The following is a 15,576-nucleotide window of genomic DNA, read 5'->3' as shown; positions in this document are numbered from 1 at the left end:
ACCCCCTCCTCCTATTCCCCTTGTTCTAATCTCTCTCTCTCTTTCACACACACACACACACACACACACACACAGGCACGCACACGCACTTCCCTAAGCACCAGGGAACACCAGACTTGCAAGCTTCTTTTCCTTAAGATCCAGCACGTAGAATGTAAAAAGTCCTTAAATTAAAAAGGAGCTTCTGGGCGGCCGGTTAGCTCAGCTGGTTAGAGCACGGTGCTTTTAACAACAAGGTTGCAGGTTCGATCCCCGCATGGGCCACTGTGAGCTGTGCCTTCCACAACTAGATTGAAACAACTACTTGACTTGGAGCTGATGGGTCCTGGAAAAACACACTTCAAAAAAAAAAAAGGGAGCTTCTACCTCAGAAGTCACATACTGGAGGCCTGAAAGCCAGGCCCGGCCCACAGAGTTGTGTTGGTTTTGGAATTAGTGGTCAACTTTTAAAAATCTGGAGGTTGTATATAAAGCAAGCCAGATTTCCAGCTTGGGAAATCTGTCCTTTGCAGCAAGGCTCAGAACTAAGGGCCCTCGCCTCCTCTGGCTGGGCTGCTGCCCGAGACCACACCCAGCCCTGCCGCTGGCTTACCCTCCCACCCCTACTGGGACACCAACAGTGGTTAGAGGTGGAAAGCTGCCCCAGTTAACAGACGAAGGGGAGCCCAGTGAGATGCAGGTGTTGAGGAAGGATACTGACCATTCCCTGTGACCTCAGCCCTGGCCCAGACCTTCCTCTAGGGGCTCTTCTAGCTGGGGAGGGGTCTTAAACTCCTGGCCCCAGATCTGCAGCTGCCCTGGTGACCCAGAGATCAAACTGATTTTCCAAATCTCAAAATTCCACGTGAAAATCCCAAGGTCTGGCCTTGTGCTGGCGCTGCCTGGATCTGAGAGACAGACCAGCCTCTTGACAGAGCTGGCCAGGGGGCTGGGTCTGTCTGGCCCATCTCACCCATTTACCTGTCATTGAGTTTTCTATCTCTGAGCTAAAACCTGATGCTTCTCAGACAGACCCTCCCCCCAACCACCACACACACAAAAATCTATTTTCAAAATGGTTCTATATCCTCTTTCCAGAGAAGGTGGACCAGCTATTTCCACATCTCCTAAAAATTATAGTGTTCCAGACACTCTCCCTGTCTCCGCCCTCCTTGAGGCCCCATCCTCAACCCGTGCTGTGCTGTGCTGCCCTTCCCCCACCAGGAAACGTGGAACAAGCTGTTCTCACATCCTCTCCTGGCGCCTGTGACACACACCAACTTCCAACACCCCACAACTCACATATGCACATGCCAGCCCTCAGTCTCCCCTGAACCGTGCCCTGCTCGTCCCTTCCCCATCTTGCCTGTGTTCAACTTCTGCGCCTTGCCCGTCTCCCGCAGGCACCCTCCTGGAGCCTCACCTAGTCGCCCCCCGCCCCATCTCGGGCTCTCTCCTCACCCAATCTTTCGGAATCCATTCATACCTTTGGCTCTACAGATTTTTCTATTGTCCCCTTAAATTCTTTGTTCTCTCCCCTGAAATCTCATCTTCCTATGTCCCTGTCCTGAGATTTTGCCTGTCCCTGGATCCTAACTGTGTAGCTCTCCCCAAATGTGCCTCCCCTTACTTTCCTCCTAATTTATGTGCTCTGGTTGTCTGCCTCCCTCATTGAATCTTTCTTCTGCTTCCCTCTTCAAATCGCTGCCTACTTCCTCCTGTCTCTCTCCGATGTGTCTATTTTTTATTAAGATTATTTGCTCTCTCCCACTAAATCTCCATCTCTCTTCTGTTCCTTTCCCCTTATAATTCCTGTGGCTGTCCTCACCTACATCTCTGTCCAGATCTTTTGCTTCCCTCTTTTGCTCTCTCCTGCTGTCTCTTTTCTGCTTCTGTATAAATTTGTGTGACTCTCATATCTGTCTCTCCTGATCTGTGTCCTGGTTCCCTTTCACACCTCCCCCCCCCCATCCAAATCTCAGCCTCTCAGTCCATATCTTTGTCTCCTCTGCTGCTTCCCCTCTGCCCTTGGCCCTGTGTCCGGGATGGGGAACCCCAGGTGATGTCCCAGCCTAGGATGAGGTGCTCCTGGCACCCCGCCCCCTACCCCAGCCTGGGAGGGGCTGGCTGTCTTCGTCTTTCCATCCCTTCCCTTCCCCCAGCCCCCAGCTCCCCGCCTCCCTCCTCTCTGCTTTCCGCTGCAGCTGCAGCAGTCCGTTGCCAGGGCAACCACAGCTGGCTGGGCGGGAGCCCCCTCCACCCCATCCCCCCTCTTCTCCTTTCTGCCAAGGCAGGGAGGAGGTGGGACAAAGCCCGAGAAAGGCGGGGTGGGGGGTAGGGGGTGGGGGGATTGGGGGTGGGAGGGGAGGATGGAGAGAGATGCAGGCAGGGGCTGGCTCCAGCTGTTAACCTCAGTTCCTTCTCCCCCAACGAGGCCCCATCTCCCCTTCTGATGACGCCCCAAACCAGCCTAGAGAAGGAGGCAGCCGTAGCAGAGGGGTCAGGCCCAGTTTAATACACAGAACAAGTTAATTCACAGCAGAGGCAGGCAATAAAGGAGACTTGTTTACAAGGGGCGGGGCACGCCTGGATTGGGGGAGAGCCCCCAAACCCACCACCTCACCCACTTGCAGTCTCAATTTCCCTTTTTTTTTTAACCCGAACAACAAACACACACAACCACAAGAAACAACCACGCCCCCTCGCTACCCCCAAAATAGCCAGCGAGGCGGGCAGGGGGCAGCCCGGCCTGGCCGGTGGGGATCAGGGCAGAGGGAGGAGGAAAAGCTAGTCCGGTGCAGTCTGTGCTTCTCATCCCAGCAGGCGCTGGGCAGGGGCCCGCCTGCCCCACCGGTGGCAGTGGCGGCAACAAAGCCCGAGGCCATGGCAGGCACGGAGTGGGCAGGGTGGGGCTCTCTGGGAGGGGGCAGGAATAAAATTCAAAACCATGGTTCACATCATGCAGTATCCACGGTGGGCACCAGGAGGGGGCGAGGGGTGGACACCACACCCACCTGCCCTGGGCAGAGGGGGGAATGGTGCCCACCTGGGATAGGAAGGTGGGACAGCTGCAGCTCCAGAAACTGGGGGAAGGGGCTGCCAGGCAGGAAGCTGGCACAGACTGGTGCCCAGTGAATGCGCTCAGCAATGCCCCTCCACCCAGCCAGGCCTTATAGGACTCTTTGTATATATTAATTTATTTTTTTTTTTTTTTTAACTTTTTGACTTTTTCTTTAGAAAAAGGCTGGGTCCATGCCCTGGGCTGGTATCCACCACCCCTCGTGCCCGCCCAGAGGGCGGGGTATGGCTTTGAGGGGAGCAGAAGCCCCTGGTGCCCATTTGCCAAGGGATGGGGAAGGAGGGAGGGAGAGGGGCCCTGCTGGACCCACCAACCCACAGGGCAAACATTCCACTTGCACAGAGGTTAGGGGGCGGCCCAGCCCCCTCTCAGGCTCCCCCTCTCCGCCTCCCACTGTGGGGCATTAAGGATGGGGAGAGAGTAGAGGAGCTCCGAGAGGCAAGTGGGCAAGCACCCCCCTAGAGGTCCAGGTGAGCCAGAGCCAGGCCTAGGTGAGGGTGATGTAGGCAGAGGCCTTCTCTTTCAGGTGCCGAAGACAAAGGTGACAACTCCAGCTCCCTGTGGGGGTGGCCAGAATACAAGGAGTTAGGCCCAGGTCCAGGAGGGCTGCCCAACTCCTCCCATCCAGAGGGCAAGGTCTTCACCAGCAGAAAGCCAACTTTCCAGCCCACCCACCCCAGGGTCATGCCCACCTCTTCTCTCACCTTCCGGGGGCTCTGCCATGGGGGGGCTCAGACAGTACATGTGGTAACCCCGGTCGCAGTCGTCACAGAACAGCAGCTGGTCCTGGGGGGTGAGACCTGCCCAGCTGGCACCCTGGGGGCACGGGCACCAGAAACCGGGGTGGGGGGCTGGGGCTGGGGGTGGTGGGCCCTTCCACAAGAAATGGCTCCCAGTGGTGTTTGCACCGTGGAATCTGCAAAACTTTGCTTGGCAGAGCAAAACACCCCTGATGCCTGTCAGTTTGCAATTTGTAGTTTGGGTTTTATAAGATTTTGTAGGACACTTAAAATGACGCTGAGACTGTCTGATGCCAGCCCTGGAAGTAGTGGACGTGGGTTCAGGTCCCAGCTGTACTATTTCCCTAGCTGGCTGACCTTGGGCAAGTCATTTCCCCTCTCTGTGAAGTGGGAACATGAGCACCTACCTCAGAGGGTGGTTGGGAGGAGTCAGAGAGATGAAGAGTATTAAGTGCCGGGCTCAATGAATGGCCACTAACAATAATAATAATACAGGTTACTAGTGGTCACCAGGGACTCCAGGGAAAGGCTTTAGGCCCAGCTGGCAAAGGTGGAGGTGCCAGGTGGGGAGGCCGCCTGGGTCGTGTTCTGGGGCAGGGGGCACTCACGTCGTTCTCCGAGGTACCACACAGGCTGCAGGATTTGCACTCAATGCACTGCCAGCGGTAGGTCCGCACGGCTGCAGTCATGTTCACCGTGAACTGTAAACACGAGGGGTGTCCTGGGGGCCGAGGGGCAGGGATGTGGTTAGGGGTCATCACGCCCTGGTGACCACTGACCCCCAGGGAAGAAATGGCTCAGCCCTCACCCCTCACTCGTAAGGCTGATGAGCTTCTGTCACCCACAGCCTCACCCCACCTTGCCACAGTGCCCAGCGACCTACTGCAAGCAACACTGCTGTGGCCACCAGTCTCCTACCCAGCCACCATGGCAACCACACTCTGCTCCCCAGAACACCATGGCAACCGCATTCCATTACCCACAGTACTGTGGCAATCACTTTCTACCACCCACAACACCGGGCAGCCACATTAACCACTGTGCAGAGGTAACCACATAACGTGGCAACCACATTCTCCCAGCCACGATGCCATGGCAACCACCGTCCACAGCGGTGTCCCCACATCCTGGTTCCCTGCAACCCCATTACACAGGATGTCCCAGCAACCAAACTGTTAATAGCAATACTGTGCAATGCCTCTCTGCCAGTCACCCCACTCTCCCAGTGCCACAACTACATCCCACTATACCCAATTGCCATGACAACCATACTACGCTATCCATAATACCATGACAACCACAGTTGATTACCCACTGGGCTGAGGCAACCACGGGTTATTACCCACAAGTCCACCATGGGAAACCACATCTATTAACCACAACTCCATGGCAAGCACCCTCTGTTATCCACAATACTCAGGCAGTGGCAATCCATTACTATCACAGCCCCACTACCCACAATGCCTTGGCAACCAGCTTTCACTACTCCCTACCATGATAAGCACGTGTCACCACCACAGTGTCAAGACAACCACATCCCATTATTCCCAGAGCCTTCCTGACCCGTTTCCCAGTCGTCAGCAGTGAGTCAGCCTCCCTCCCCCTACCTCTGGTTCTCCTCAGTGCCCCCGGCATGCTCTGGATCCCCCAGTGCTCACTCCTCTGTCTCCCACCCTCTAGATCTGGACTCCTGAGGTCTTTTCCACCCCAACCCCCAGAAACCTCAAGTGGGGGTGTCACCTGATCGCCCACAGTCAGCACAGGAGATGAGGTCCTCAGGACACCCCGTCTTCTTGGAGCCACCCAGGCAGAAGTCACAGTAGCCATTGGGGATGACAGTGCCGTCAGGTGCCTTCTTGGCTAAAAGACAGCAGACGGGTTGGTGTGGACAGGCCGAGGCACCCAGTCAAGGCTGCTGAAGAAGTAGGGGCAGAGGGAGGCGTCCCTACCTGTGTGTTTCCTCTGTGCCTCGGGGACCCAGGCCAATTCTTTGTAAAACTCTGGGGGTGGGGGGACAGAGAGAGGGGCTCTCACCATAGGCAAGTCTCCACCCCGCCCCCAACCTCAGCCCCAGGGGTAGTCCCCTTGGTCCGGGCTTGGGGGAGGTGGGGAGAAAGAATAGCTACTCCGAGCTGTGGCCAGGAGCAAAAGAGTTGGGGTGGCCCAAATAATTCTGATCAGGAGCCCCCATCTCTTTGAGGACAAGTGTCATGTCCTCTTTATTAAGTAAAAAGTTGGCAAAATACAGCTTTAGGAAGAGTCCCCTGCTTCCCCGCTCATACACACTTCTACCAGATAGCCACCCCCAACTAGATGAAAACTGGGTAGTAACCACTGGCCAAGATCTGCTGTGGAAACAGACTGTCAGAAGGAAAATTCTGAACACAGAGGTGCCTGGGTGTGCAGTGGGGACAAAATAAAGAGACTGCCCTCTCCCGCCAAGGGATGGGTGGGAAGATGGTTTCTCCACTGGCAGAGCCTCCCTCCGAGCCCTCCCCCATCCCTCAGCTGTCAGAGTTGGCATGGGATTGGCATGGGCGGATGCCAAGGGCTCCCAGGCCACAGACCCTGCCCCGTGGCCAAAGCTTAGCAGAGAAGCGAGAAAGGGAGGCAGGGAGGGAGGGGAGTCATCTATCACCCCCATCCCCAAGCTCTAATTGAAACAATAAATCAGACCCAGAAATATTACGCCCGGGCCTGGAGCGAGGGAGAGATGGTTGGTTGCCATGGCAACCCAGAACCAGCATCCCCATGGTTGGTGGGGGGAGGGGACCGCTGAGCTGGAGATTTTCCAGAAATGTCTAATGTGCCCCCTCCCTCCCAGGCTCCTCAGCCCCCATTCCCAGGGCCTCACCACCCTGAAGCTGCCTGCCTGCTCACGTTTATGGTTGTTTTTCCGGTGGAAGGGCAGGGCGTGGCGCTCGGCGTTCTCTTCCCCCTCCTCCTCAGCCAGGTGGGTGTGGGTGTAGTGATAGCTGAGCCCAGGCCGGTTCTTATACCGTTTCCCACAGACTGGAGAGCAGAGCAAGCAGGGAGGGCCAGTCAGCCCTCCCAGCCCATGCCGCCTCCACCCTGGCCTCCAGGATCATACCTCCCCCTCTGCCAGAGGCCTGAGCATCCCCCCAACAGGGTCTGGAACAGGAGGTGGGGGGGGCAGGAGAGGACAGGTCTCTGGGGCCCACTCTCTTTCCCCCTCTTCAGAAGGACTCACTATCACAGACATACGGCTTGTCTCGGTCCTCCAGAGAAGCGGTGTCCTGGCGTTTCCGGAGACCTCCGATGCCATATGCCTGAGGGAAGAGTCAGGAGTGAGGGACCAAGAAAGGGAGGGAACTGATAGAGGTTTCATCATTTGGGCCTGAAAGTCAAATTGCAGCTCTGCCACTTCTTAGATGTGGGTCTTGAGTAACTCCCTTAACCTCTCTGAGGTTCAGTTTCCCACATATCTGTAGCACAGGTACGAAGATAGTTCTAACCACCCCCCATACAATCTGGTTTGCAGATGGTTTCATATACCTAAGTCTCAGTCTCCTCATCTGTGAAATGGGCATAAGATCCCCTCCCCACTGTTCAGGCTGTTCTGAGGGTTAAGTGAGGTCAAACTGGGGAAGGTGTGATGCCTGTGCCTGCTCAGTAAATGGTGTCTACAATGAGGGGAGGGGTCATGGGGATACCTTTCCTTTGGCCCTGTTTTTCCTCCTGGGAATGTCATCCTCCAAATCTTCCACTTCAAGATCATGTGGAAACTCCAGCAGCTGCTGTTTCTGGTGAGCAGGAAAAGGGGCATTGGAATCAAGAAAATGGGGGGCACTGGAGGGAGGGTTTTGGGAGCTTCTGTGCAAAGCTGGAAATTGGGGGTAGCAGGGCAAGTCAGGAGGTCTTCCAAAGAGATAAAGCATGGGGGGATGGAGACTTAGGATGCCCAAAGACCCTAGGGAGCCAGGGGAGGTTTCAGAACAGCAATGGGATGTGCCAGGGCCGGAGTCAGGGGTGAGAGGGCAGTTGGGGCCCGCGGGGGTGGTCCTACCTGGCAGTCCATAATGGCCTCCTCCTCCTTCAGCTCAATCTTCTTCTCTCCTGTCTCAGCACACAGGAGAGCCTCAAGGACCGGCCCTTCCGGGAGGCCACCCTCCTTCTTCAGGGGTGCCTCACAGTCTATGGACAAGGCCATAGGGAGTCAAGTGGAGAAGTTGTCCCTGAAGGACCCCTCAAACTGCCCAGGTGAGGGAACCATGTTATTTGCAGAAGGGAAGAGGCTTTCCCATTCTCAACCAGCAACAGACTCAAAGATTCAACCACACATAACTGGGAAGGGTGCTCAGACCCTGGGGAAGACACAGCCAGACCCTCAGATCCTCTCGGACACTCAGGAGGAGATACAGCCAGACCCTTGTATATACCTAGATACATGGAGGATACCCCAGCCAGACCCTCACTTACACCTGGACGAATATGGAGAGATACAGACAGTCAAACAGGATACACATGAACATACACACAGGAGATACAGACAGATCATCTGAGATAGACAAAGGGAGAGACATACCCACTCAGATGCACCCAGACACGTGGAGGAGACTCATGCAGACCCTTGGATACACCCAGAGATACTCAGAAAGAGACTGTTTGACCATCAGACAGCCATACCCACATGGGGAAGATACAGCCAGACCCTACCATACACCTGGATACACATGGGGGAGATAGACATAACTAGAGAAAATCACTCAGATGGACACACAGGGAAGATACACACAGTCCCTCAGAGGCAATCAGACACACCCAGGTAGACATTCTAATTCACCTGGACCCACACAGAACCTTGGATACACCTGGACAGGGGAAGAAAAATAGCCAGTGACTCTGATAGCACTGGACACATTCAAGAAGTGATAAGGTCAGACACTCTGGTGGACCAACACACGTGAGCAGAACTACACCAGACACTAGGAGAAGATAACCTCCCAGATGTTCGAAGCATCTGGGAGCTCAACAGAAGAGGCAGCCAGACACCCTGATATACCCAGACACACTCAGGAACAGCCGGATACCCTGACAGACCAAACACACACGAGAAAATAAACCTTCTAATACATTTGGAAACACCTGGAAAGAGGCTCAGACACTTAGATACACTCCATTACAATGGCAAGAGTTACACCCAGACACTCCAACACATCCAGATACACTCGGTCACCCACAGGAAGAAACAGAGCCAGACTCCCTGATACATCCCAGCTAACAAGGGAAGAGATACAAAGACTGGATACACTTAAACACACATAACAGACACCAGTCCGCTCTCAAATACACCTGGGCCCACGTAGGAGACGATACGGTCCCAAGCTCAGTCACTCAGGGAACACGGGAATCTCTGGACTACACCCAGGTAACACACCAGGAGACACACAGCCAGCCACTCACACACTCTCTAGGAAGGAGATAAGGCGAGTGCTCAGACATGCTGGCATCGCTACACACTTAGAGTGTGCTGGGGACACTCATGAGGGCTCCCCCAGGCACAGGCAGCTCCACCCACCGATCTTGTACTCGCAGGGCCGGAGTCTGGGGTCCTCCAGAATGTTGAGTCGCCGTTTCTTTCTCCAACAGCGGGCAGGGTATGTGTAGATCTGTCCTGGAGCCAAACCTGGAGTGAGCAGGGCGGTGAGAAGGGCAGTAAGAACGCGGCTGCCACGCCGCCGCCCCGCCCCGCCCCCGCCCTCCTGGCGGGTACCTGGCCCGCGGTGGGTCTTCTCCATCCAGATGTAGCAGTTGTTCTGGGCCACGCCGGTCTGCGAGTCGAGGAAAGGTAGGCGCAGGCTGCGCTCGGCGCACAGGCGCGCGTTGTAGCTGCGGCAGTGCTCTATGGCCTCGCGGTAGAAGTCCTCGCCTAGGCTGCGAGGGGCGATGAGCGGCAGTGAGCGGGCGGGCTGCTGTCAGCAAGGGCAGGCGCGCCAGGTCGCCCAGTACCCCTCCCCCGGCTCACCCATCCGGAATGGGTGGGCCGACTCTTCCAACCTCACCTGTCCCTTCTGGTCGCTCCTGGCTCCTGGACCCAGGAACCCCCCACCTGAGACTCAAGTAAGCCAACGAGTAGACATACACAATATAGAAACAAACAAAAACACAGTGGGACCTATCCATATATGCACATATCCAAACACACAACACAAATCATACATAATCACATAGGATTCACACACAAAGAGAAACATATCCCAAGACTCACAAAGGAGAAACAGACAAGTCTCACATATGTGCACACACATATATCTACTGAAAAACACAAATATCCCGTCACACAGTATAGAAACAGACAGCTCACACATATATCCATGTACAAATACACATCCCATATCCAAAGATACACAACATAAACAAATCACCCACACAAAGACACACAATATGCAAACAGATCACACCACACACACACACACACACACACACTCATGCATCCAAACACACATACACAAATGTTAAAAGAAATGTTAAAACAAACTACCCACATACACATTTACACACATATCCACAGACAACACAGACAAATCTCACACATACACACACACTACAAAGAAATCACAGATTCACACAGGATACACACATTCACAAAGATATACAATATAGAAGCCAACATCTAAAATACCATATATTCAAACACACAAAGACACACACAATATACAACATAAAAACAGACAAATCCACCCACATTCACACAAAAATTTACACATAGATAGATGCATACCTACATATCCAAAGACACAGAACACAAATGATGCAGTTTCAAAGGACATGTACATACACTCCAAGACCCAAATACCCAATACCTAGTGTAGAATAAAAGAAATGAAACACATCTCCATACACATATCCAGAAAAAACAGAAAACAAACAAGTGACACACACTCCACATCCCAAGACAAAGGTAGTGTGAGCTTCACTCAAGTTTACCAAGGTCCCCGCACCCCTCCCGCCCACCCCTCCCCCCCGCCATTTCACCCTCTCCCCAATCCGGGGAGTCGCAGGGTGGGACATGACCCCTGCCTCAAACAGGACCCGAAGAGGACTCTGAGATCCCCACACACTCCGCTCCTCCAGGATCAGCGCATCGGACCCCGTTCTTGTCAGAGACCCATAGTCACACACTCGCACCCCCGCGCAGTCGGGCCCACGGTGACAGCCCCCCAGACACCCATCGGCCCCACCCCCAGCTGCCACACACACACCCTCGCGCAGACCCGCCCGCATGCCCTCCCCCGCCTGCCGCCTGCCTGCAGCACCTCAGGGGGCCGGGGATGACCGTGGCCATCTTGCTCCCCGGGTCCTGCCCCCAGCAGGTCCCCGCCGGGTCGGTCCTCCCAGCGCACGGGCGGGCGCGGAGGCCGCCCATCCATTCATTCCCGGGGGGCGGGAGCAAGAGGGCCACAGCCAATCGCGGCGGCGGGGCGGGCCCGCCCGGGCCATTCTGGGAGTCGTAGTCCAGGCCTGGGAGACCGCGGGACCCCGCGGGTAAGAGAGTGCAGAGGTGGGGCCGGGCAGCACGCACAGTCACTCACACACGCTCACTCATACACTCATCTGGTCTCACGGCGTACACGCACATCGGACTCGCACACCCACACGGCAGTTTACACACACATTCACATGTATACTCACTGCTGCCCACTCAAGCACACTCCACTCCCACACCTCACACACTCACGTACACACACACTTCAGAGCCAGGAGACTCAGACATTTTACAGATGCCTACACAAACGTCCCACCAACATCCGCGCGCTCGTGCAGACGCTGGACTCACTAATACCGCCTCCTCCCCAACCTCCAGTCACTCCTAGGTCCAGAGAACCCTATCCTGTCCCACTCTCACCCCTGCCTGCGCTACTCAAACCTTTCGCAGCCCTGACAGCAGCAGTGCTAGTTAGGAGCTGTAGCCATATTCCTCTAAGTTCAAATCCTGGCTCTGCCACTTGGTAGCCATGTGACCTTGGGCAAATAATTTAACCTTCCTGGGCCTCGGTTTTCTCATCTGCGAAATGAGGGTGGTGCCTCATTGGATGTTGTAAGGATTATATGATATAAGTGAAGTGTTTTAAAAGGTACCTGGCAGGTAGTAGGTGCTCAATAAATTCATTCATCCCGCAAAGAGGATCTGATATGTACTAAGATGTAAAATGGTGATATTGTTACCATTAGAAAGAATAATGCCTGGCACAGAGTAAATGCCCAATAAATATTTGTTGAATGCATGAATAAATATACTGAACACCCACCATGTGCTGGGCACAGTTCTAAGTGCTTTACAGGGATTAATGACCCTCCAGGGTGATGTCATTATTACCCCCGTTTTCCAGATGAGGACTCTGAGGCACAGAGAGGTGAAGTTACATGCCCCACAGCCTCCCAAAACAGGCTGTTTGAAGGTGTGACAGGGAAGGATTCACTCCCCCAGGTGCCTGCTCCAAGTGGGCCTTACCACCTTCTCTCTCCCACTCTCCCACTGTCATCCACACTGACTCCACCCTAAGAGATACCCAGAGAGTGAGCTGATTCACCTGGTCACACACACTTGCTCAGTCTCTATGCACACACCCACAGCACTCCTAGTCCAAACTTTATGTTCAGGTTTGAGCCTCACATAAATGAAAACATCTACCAACGTCCTGTCCACCAGGGGGCTCTCCAGCAGACACAAGAGGCATACCAGCCTTCAACCCCTTCTGTTTGCTTCCCTCACCTAACCCTGGTGAGAAATCCCCTCAGGCCTCCCATACCCACACACACAAACACCTCTAGTCTTAGACCCCTTCCACACTCTCCCCATCAGGCCCCAAGGAGGTAAGGCCTTGAGGGAGGGGTCTCTGCTTCACATCTGGCCCAAAGGAGGTGGCAAGGGGAGTAAGTCAGGGATTGTGGCAGCCGCATGCTCACTATGGCCTCCAGGCCTCTATAACAGCCATTCCATACATCATCCACAGTAAGCCGTGGCCCTGACCTGTCAGCTCAGCTCAGAGGGTGCCCTTGCCACCTTCCTCTCTCACCTGCCACCACCACCCTCCAATCCCTCAACACACCCTCTAACACTTGCTCCCTACTTCCCTAACCTCAGAAATCCTGGCTTACTACTGCCCCACCCCCAAATTCTCTCATCGTTTTGGAGCCTGAGTGTAGACACTCCATCACCTCCTGGAGGCCCTTGTCCACCCACAGACCCAGGCTGACACTTACCCTGTTTCCCCGAAAATAAGACCTAACCGGACCATCAGCTGTAATGTGTCTTTTGGAGCAAAAATTAATATAAGACCCGGTATTATATTATATTATATTATATTATATTATATTATATTATATTATATTATATTATATTATATTATATTATATTATATTATATAGACCCAGTCTTATAGTAAAATAAGACCGGGTCTTATATTAATTTTTGCTCCAAAAGACGCATTAGAGCTGATGGTCTGGCTAGCTTTTATTTTCGGGGAAGCACGGTAGAGAGGAGTCTCCCTCCCTTTCCCTACCCAGTCAGTCACCTTCACTGACCCCTCTCCCACACTTGAACTCCCAGTTCTCTCCCCTGCCCAAACAATCCTATGCCCTGTGGGAAACTGGACCACAAATGAAATCAGTATTGACACTACTACTAATAATCACTACATTTAGTCAGGGTCAGGCTCTGTACTAAGTGCTCTACAAAGATCAAACAGCCCCATGAGGTAATAAGAACTGTTATGATTCCCCAATACACAGATGGTAACACTGAAGTGGGGGGAGGGGGGATTCATGGCTCAAGCTGGGATTTGAATGCAGGCAGGCAGAATTCCTCAGGGCTGCACCCCCAGCCTCCCACTCCCAAGGGGAATAGACTTGCACATTCTTTCAGGAGCTAGTCTATTCTCACCTCTGCAGAACCCTCGAAAAGTGAGAGCAAAGAAGGAAGGGTGCTGGCACTTCCACCCCAATGCTAACTTTGGCCTCCAGGTCCCTGGAGTTGTCCCTCACCTCCTCCTAGAGGTCTAGGGTAGGGTCAGAGTGAAGAGGTCTGGATGCCGATAGATCCACCAACTGGCACAGGAACCCAGTCCCAGCCAGTTGGAGGGCATGGCGTCCTCATAGGAAAGACATCTGGCTGTGAGTAGGACTTAGAATGAGAGGGAGGCAGAAAAGTGTCTCCATCACACACCATCTCACATTGACCCCAGCCCCACACCGGCTCTCCAAGTCCTCTTTTGCTCACCGCAAAGCCACCCGCCACCCTCCTTTCCCAACTTCTCCCCGCCAGAAACCAGAAACAACTGGGGGCATTAGAGTGGGGGGTGCTCCCGTGCCCCTCCCCTCTCCTCATCCCCCAGCACAGGTTGCTCAAGGTCAAGGCAGCAGGCGCAAGGGGTGGGGGGGGGGAAGGTGGGGGAGGTCGCCCGGCCCCTTTGTGCGGCGCCTTGGGCACTTGCCCCTGGTCTCCTCCCTCAAGCCGGGAAGAAGGGGGAAGGGAGTGCGCGCTCGCCAGCGGGGGAGGGAGGGCGGGAGCGGCCGCGCGCCTGTCACTCCGAGCACGCTGTCACCGCCAGGGGAAGGGGGTGGGGAGCGCTGGGACCTGGGTGTACGGGATCCCGACAAGGGAGAAAGAAATAGAGATGGAGATGGAGATGGAGAGAGAGAGATGGAGAGAATGAGGATGGCACGGAGAGGGGAGAGATGGGAAGGAGCTAGGCACGAAGGTGTCCGGGTTCCCAGACACTGGGCCCAGGGAGGAAGCTAACGCACGGAGGAAGGAACGCGAACAGGGAGCGAGGGAATCCCCGGAGACTGAGGGCGCTCCCAGCACCTTCTCCCGAGGCATCTGGTACCCAAGGGGATGAGAGATGCTCGAGTTAGATGTGTATGAGCGGGGAAGAGAGAGGGATTCCACAGTCTAAGCTGACGGGGGCATCGGGGCTTCTAGGACCTGAAGACCCGGGAGGGGGAAAAAGGAGACAACAGGGACCCCCGACGTCTCAGCTCCCACCCTGGGGCCTCGTGGACCGAGGTCCGGGGAAAAAGAGGCAGGGAAGAGGAGAGAAAGGTGTTTTAATGAAGGGAAAGGGTGGTGGAGACCCCGGACACTGAGGTCAGGACTCAGGCGTGCGTACTCCCAGCCTCACGCTGGGGAAGGCTCGGAGCCCCGAGAGACACGGAGCTGGAGAGATGGAGGAGGAGGAGAGGGAAGCCCCTACCCCCACTCTGGGTGGGGAAACGGCCTCTGCCACCCCCCCAAACCGCACCACATTCCTTCACTGACAGCGACAAAGAAGAGGCGCCCCAGCGACCCTAGAAGGGTTCCCGCCCCCGACTCCATGGGGCGACAGGGGTTGGCGGGCCCCTTAGGGGTGTGGGGGCGCTCTGGGGGGGGCATTCAACTACCATCAGCGCAGCGCATCCCCTTCCCCAGCAAGGGCAGGGGGAAGGGCGGGGCGGGTGGAGGGACGTGGACGGCGGGGACACTCACGACTTGAGCGGGTTCTGAATGGCGGTGGCCATGGCCCGCTCGGCTGGGCCACCTCCGGCCCGGGGTGCCGCTGCCGCCGCGCGCGGGCCCAGCCCGGCCTGCGCCGCCCGCTCGGCCGCCCAGCGCGCTACGATTTCATTCATTCTTAGGGCTGCGGCGCGAGCGGAGCGGGGCGGGCCGGGGGCGGGGCTGGGCCAATCCCCGCGCCTCCCGGCGCACGACGGGACCTGGAGTCTAGGGGCGCTCAGCGGAGCCCGAGGGCGCCCCTGCCCGGACTACAGGTCCCAGGG

The 15,576-nt window shown here is 55.4% G+C and overlaps 1 protein-coding gene across 12 annotated transcripts; it reads right to left on the bottom strand.

The window, feature by feature from the left end:
- Positions 1–2,468: 2,468 nt before the first annotated feature.
- DPF1 (double PHD fingers 1) lies at positions 2,469–15,458 on the bottom strand. 12 transcript variants are annotated; one of them, XM_074314396.1, is made up of 12 exons: positions 15,287–15,455; positions 9,533–9,693; positions 9,338–9,445; positions 7,826–7,953; positions 7,473–7,562; positions 7,010–7,088; positions 6,679–6,810; positions 5,748–5,798; positions 5,539–5,658; positions 4,407–4,519; positions 3,763–3,874; positions 2,469–3,616 (listed from the first exon to the last, which is right to left on the bottom strand). In XM_074314396.1, the coding sequence occupies exons 1-12, from the start codon at positions 15,427–15,429 to the stop codon at positions 3,546–3,548; spliced, it is 1,308 nt and encodes a 435-aa protein (XP_074170497.1). In that variant the 5' UTR covers positions 15,430–15,455; the 3' UTR covers positions 2,469–3,545. The 12 variants fall into 12 exon arrangements, with proteins under 12 accessions (XP_074170497.1, XP_074170498.1, XP_074170508.1 ...); XM_074314397.1 differs by having other exon boundaries at positions 3,763–3,844; positions 15,287–15,451; XM_074314407.1 differs by having other exon boundaries at positions 9,533–9,688; positions 15,287–15,412.
- Between the last annotated feature and the right edge of the window lie 118 nt (positions 15,459–15,576).

Source organism: Rhinolophus sinicus, linkage group LG11 (genome assembly GCF_036562045.2).
Source record: "Rhinolophus sinicus isolate RSC01 linkage group LG11, ASM3656204v1, whole genome shotgun sequence".
In the NCBI taxonomy this organism is placed as follows: Eukaryota; Metazoa; Chordata; class Mammalia; order Chiroptera; family Rhinolophidae; genus Rhinolophus; species Rhinolophus sinicus.
Note: the sequence above shows the minus strand (reverse complement) of the source record. Positions and strands in the feature narration are given on the sequence as shown.

Excerpts from the sequence above, each read along its gene's own strand:
- DPF1 (XM_074314396.1), bottom strand. The coding sequence starts at position 15,429 with ATGAATGAAATCGTAGCGCGCTGGGCGGCCGAGCGGGCGGCGCAGGCC. Across the intron at positions 9,446-9,532 it reads GAAGACCCACCGCGGGCCAG|GTTTGGCTCCAGGACAGATC; the intron begins GTACCCGCCAGG and ends TGCTCACTCCAG. Across the intron at positions 7,954-9,337 it reads GCCCTGCGAGTACAAGATCG|ACTGTGAGGCACCCCTGAAG; the intron begins GTGGGTGGAGCT and ends CCTTGTCCATAG.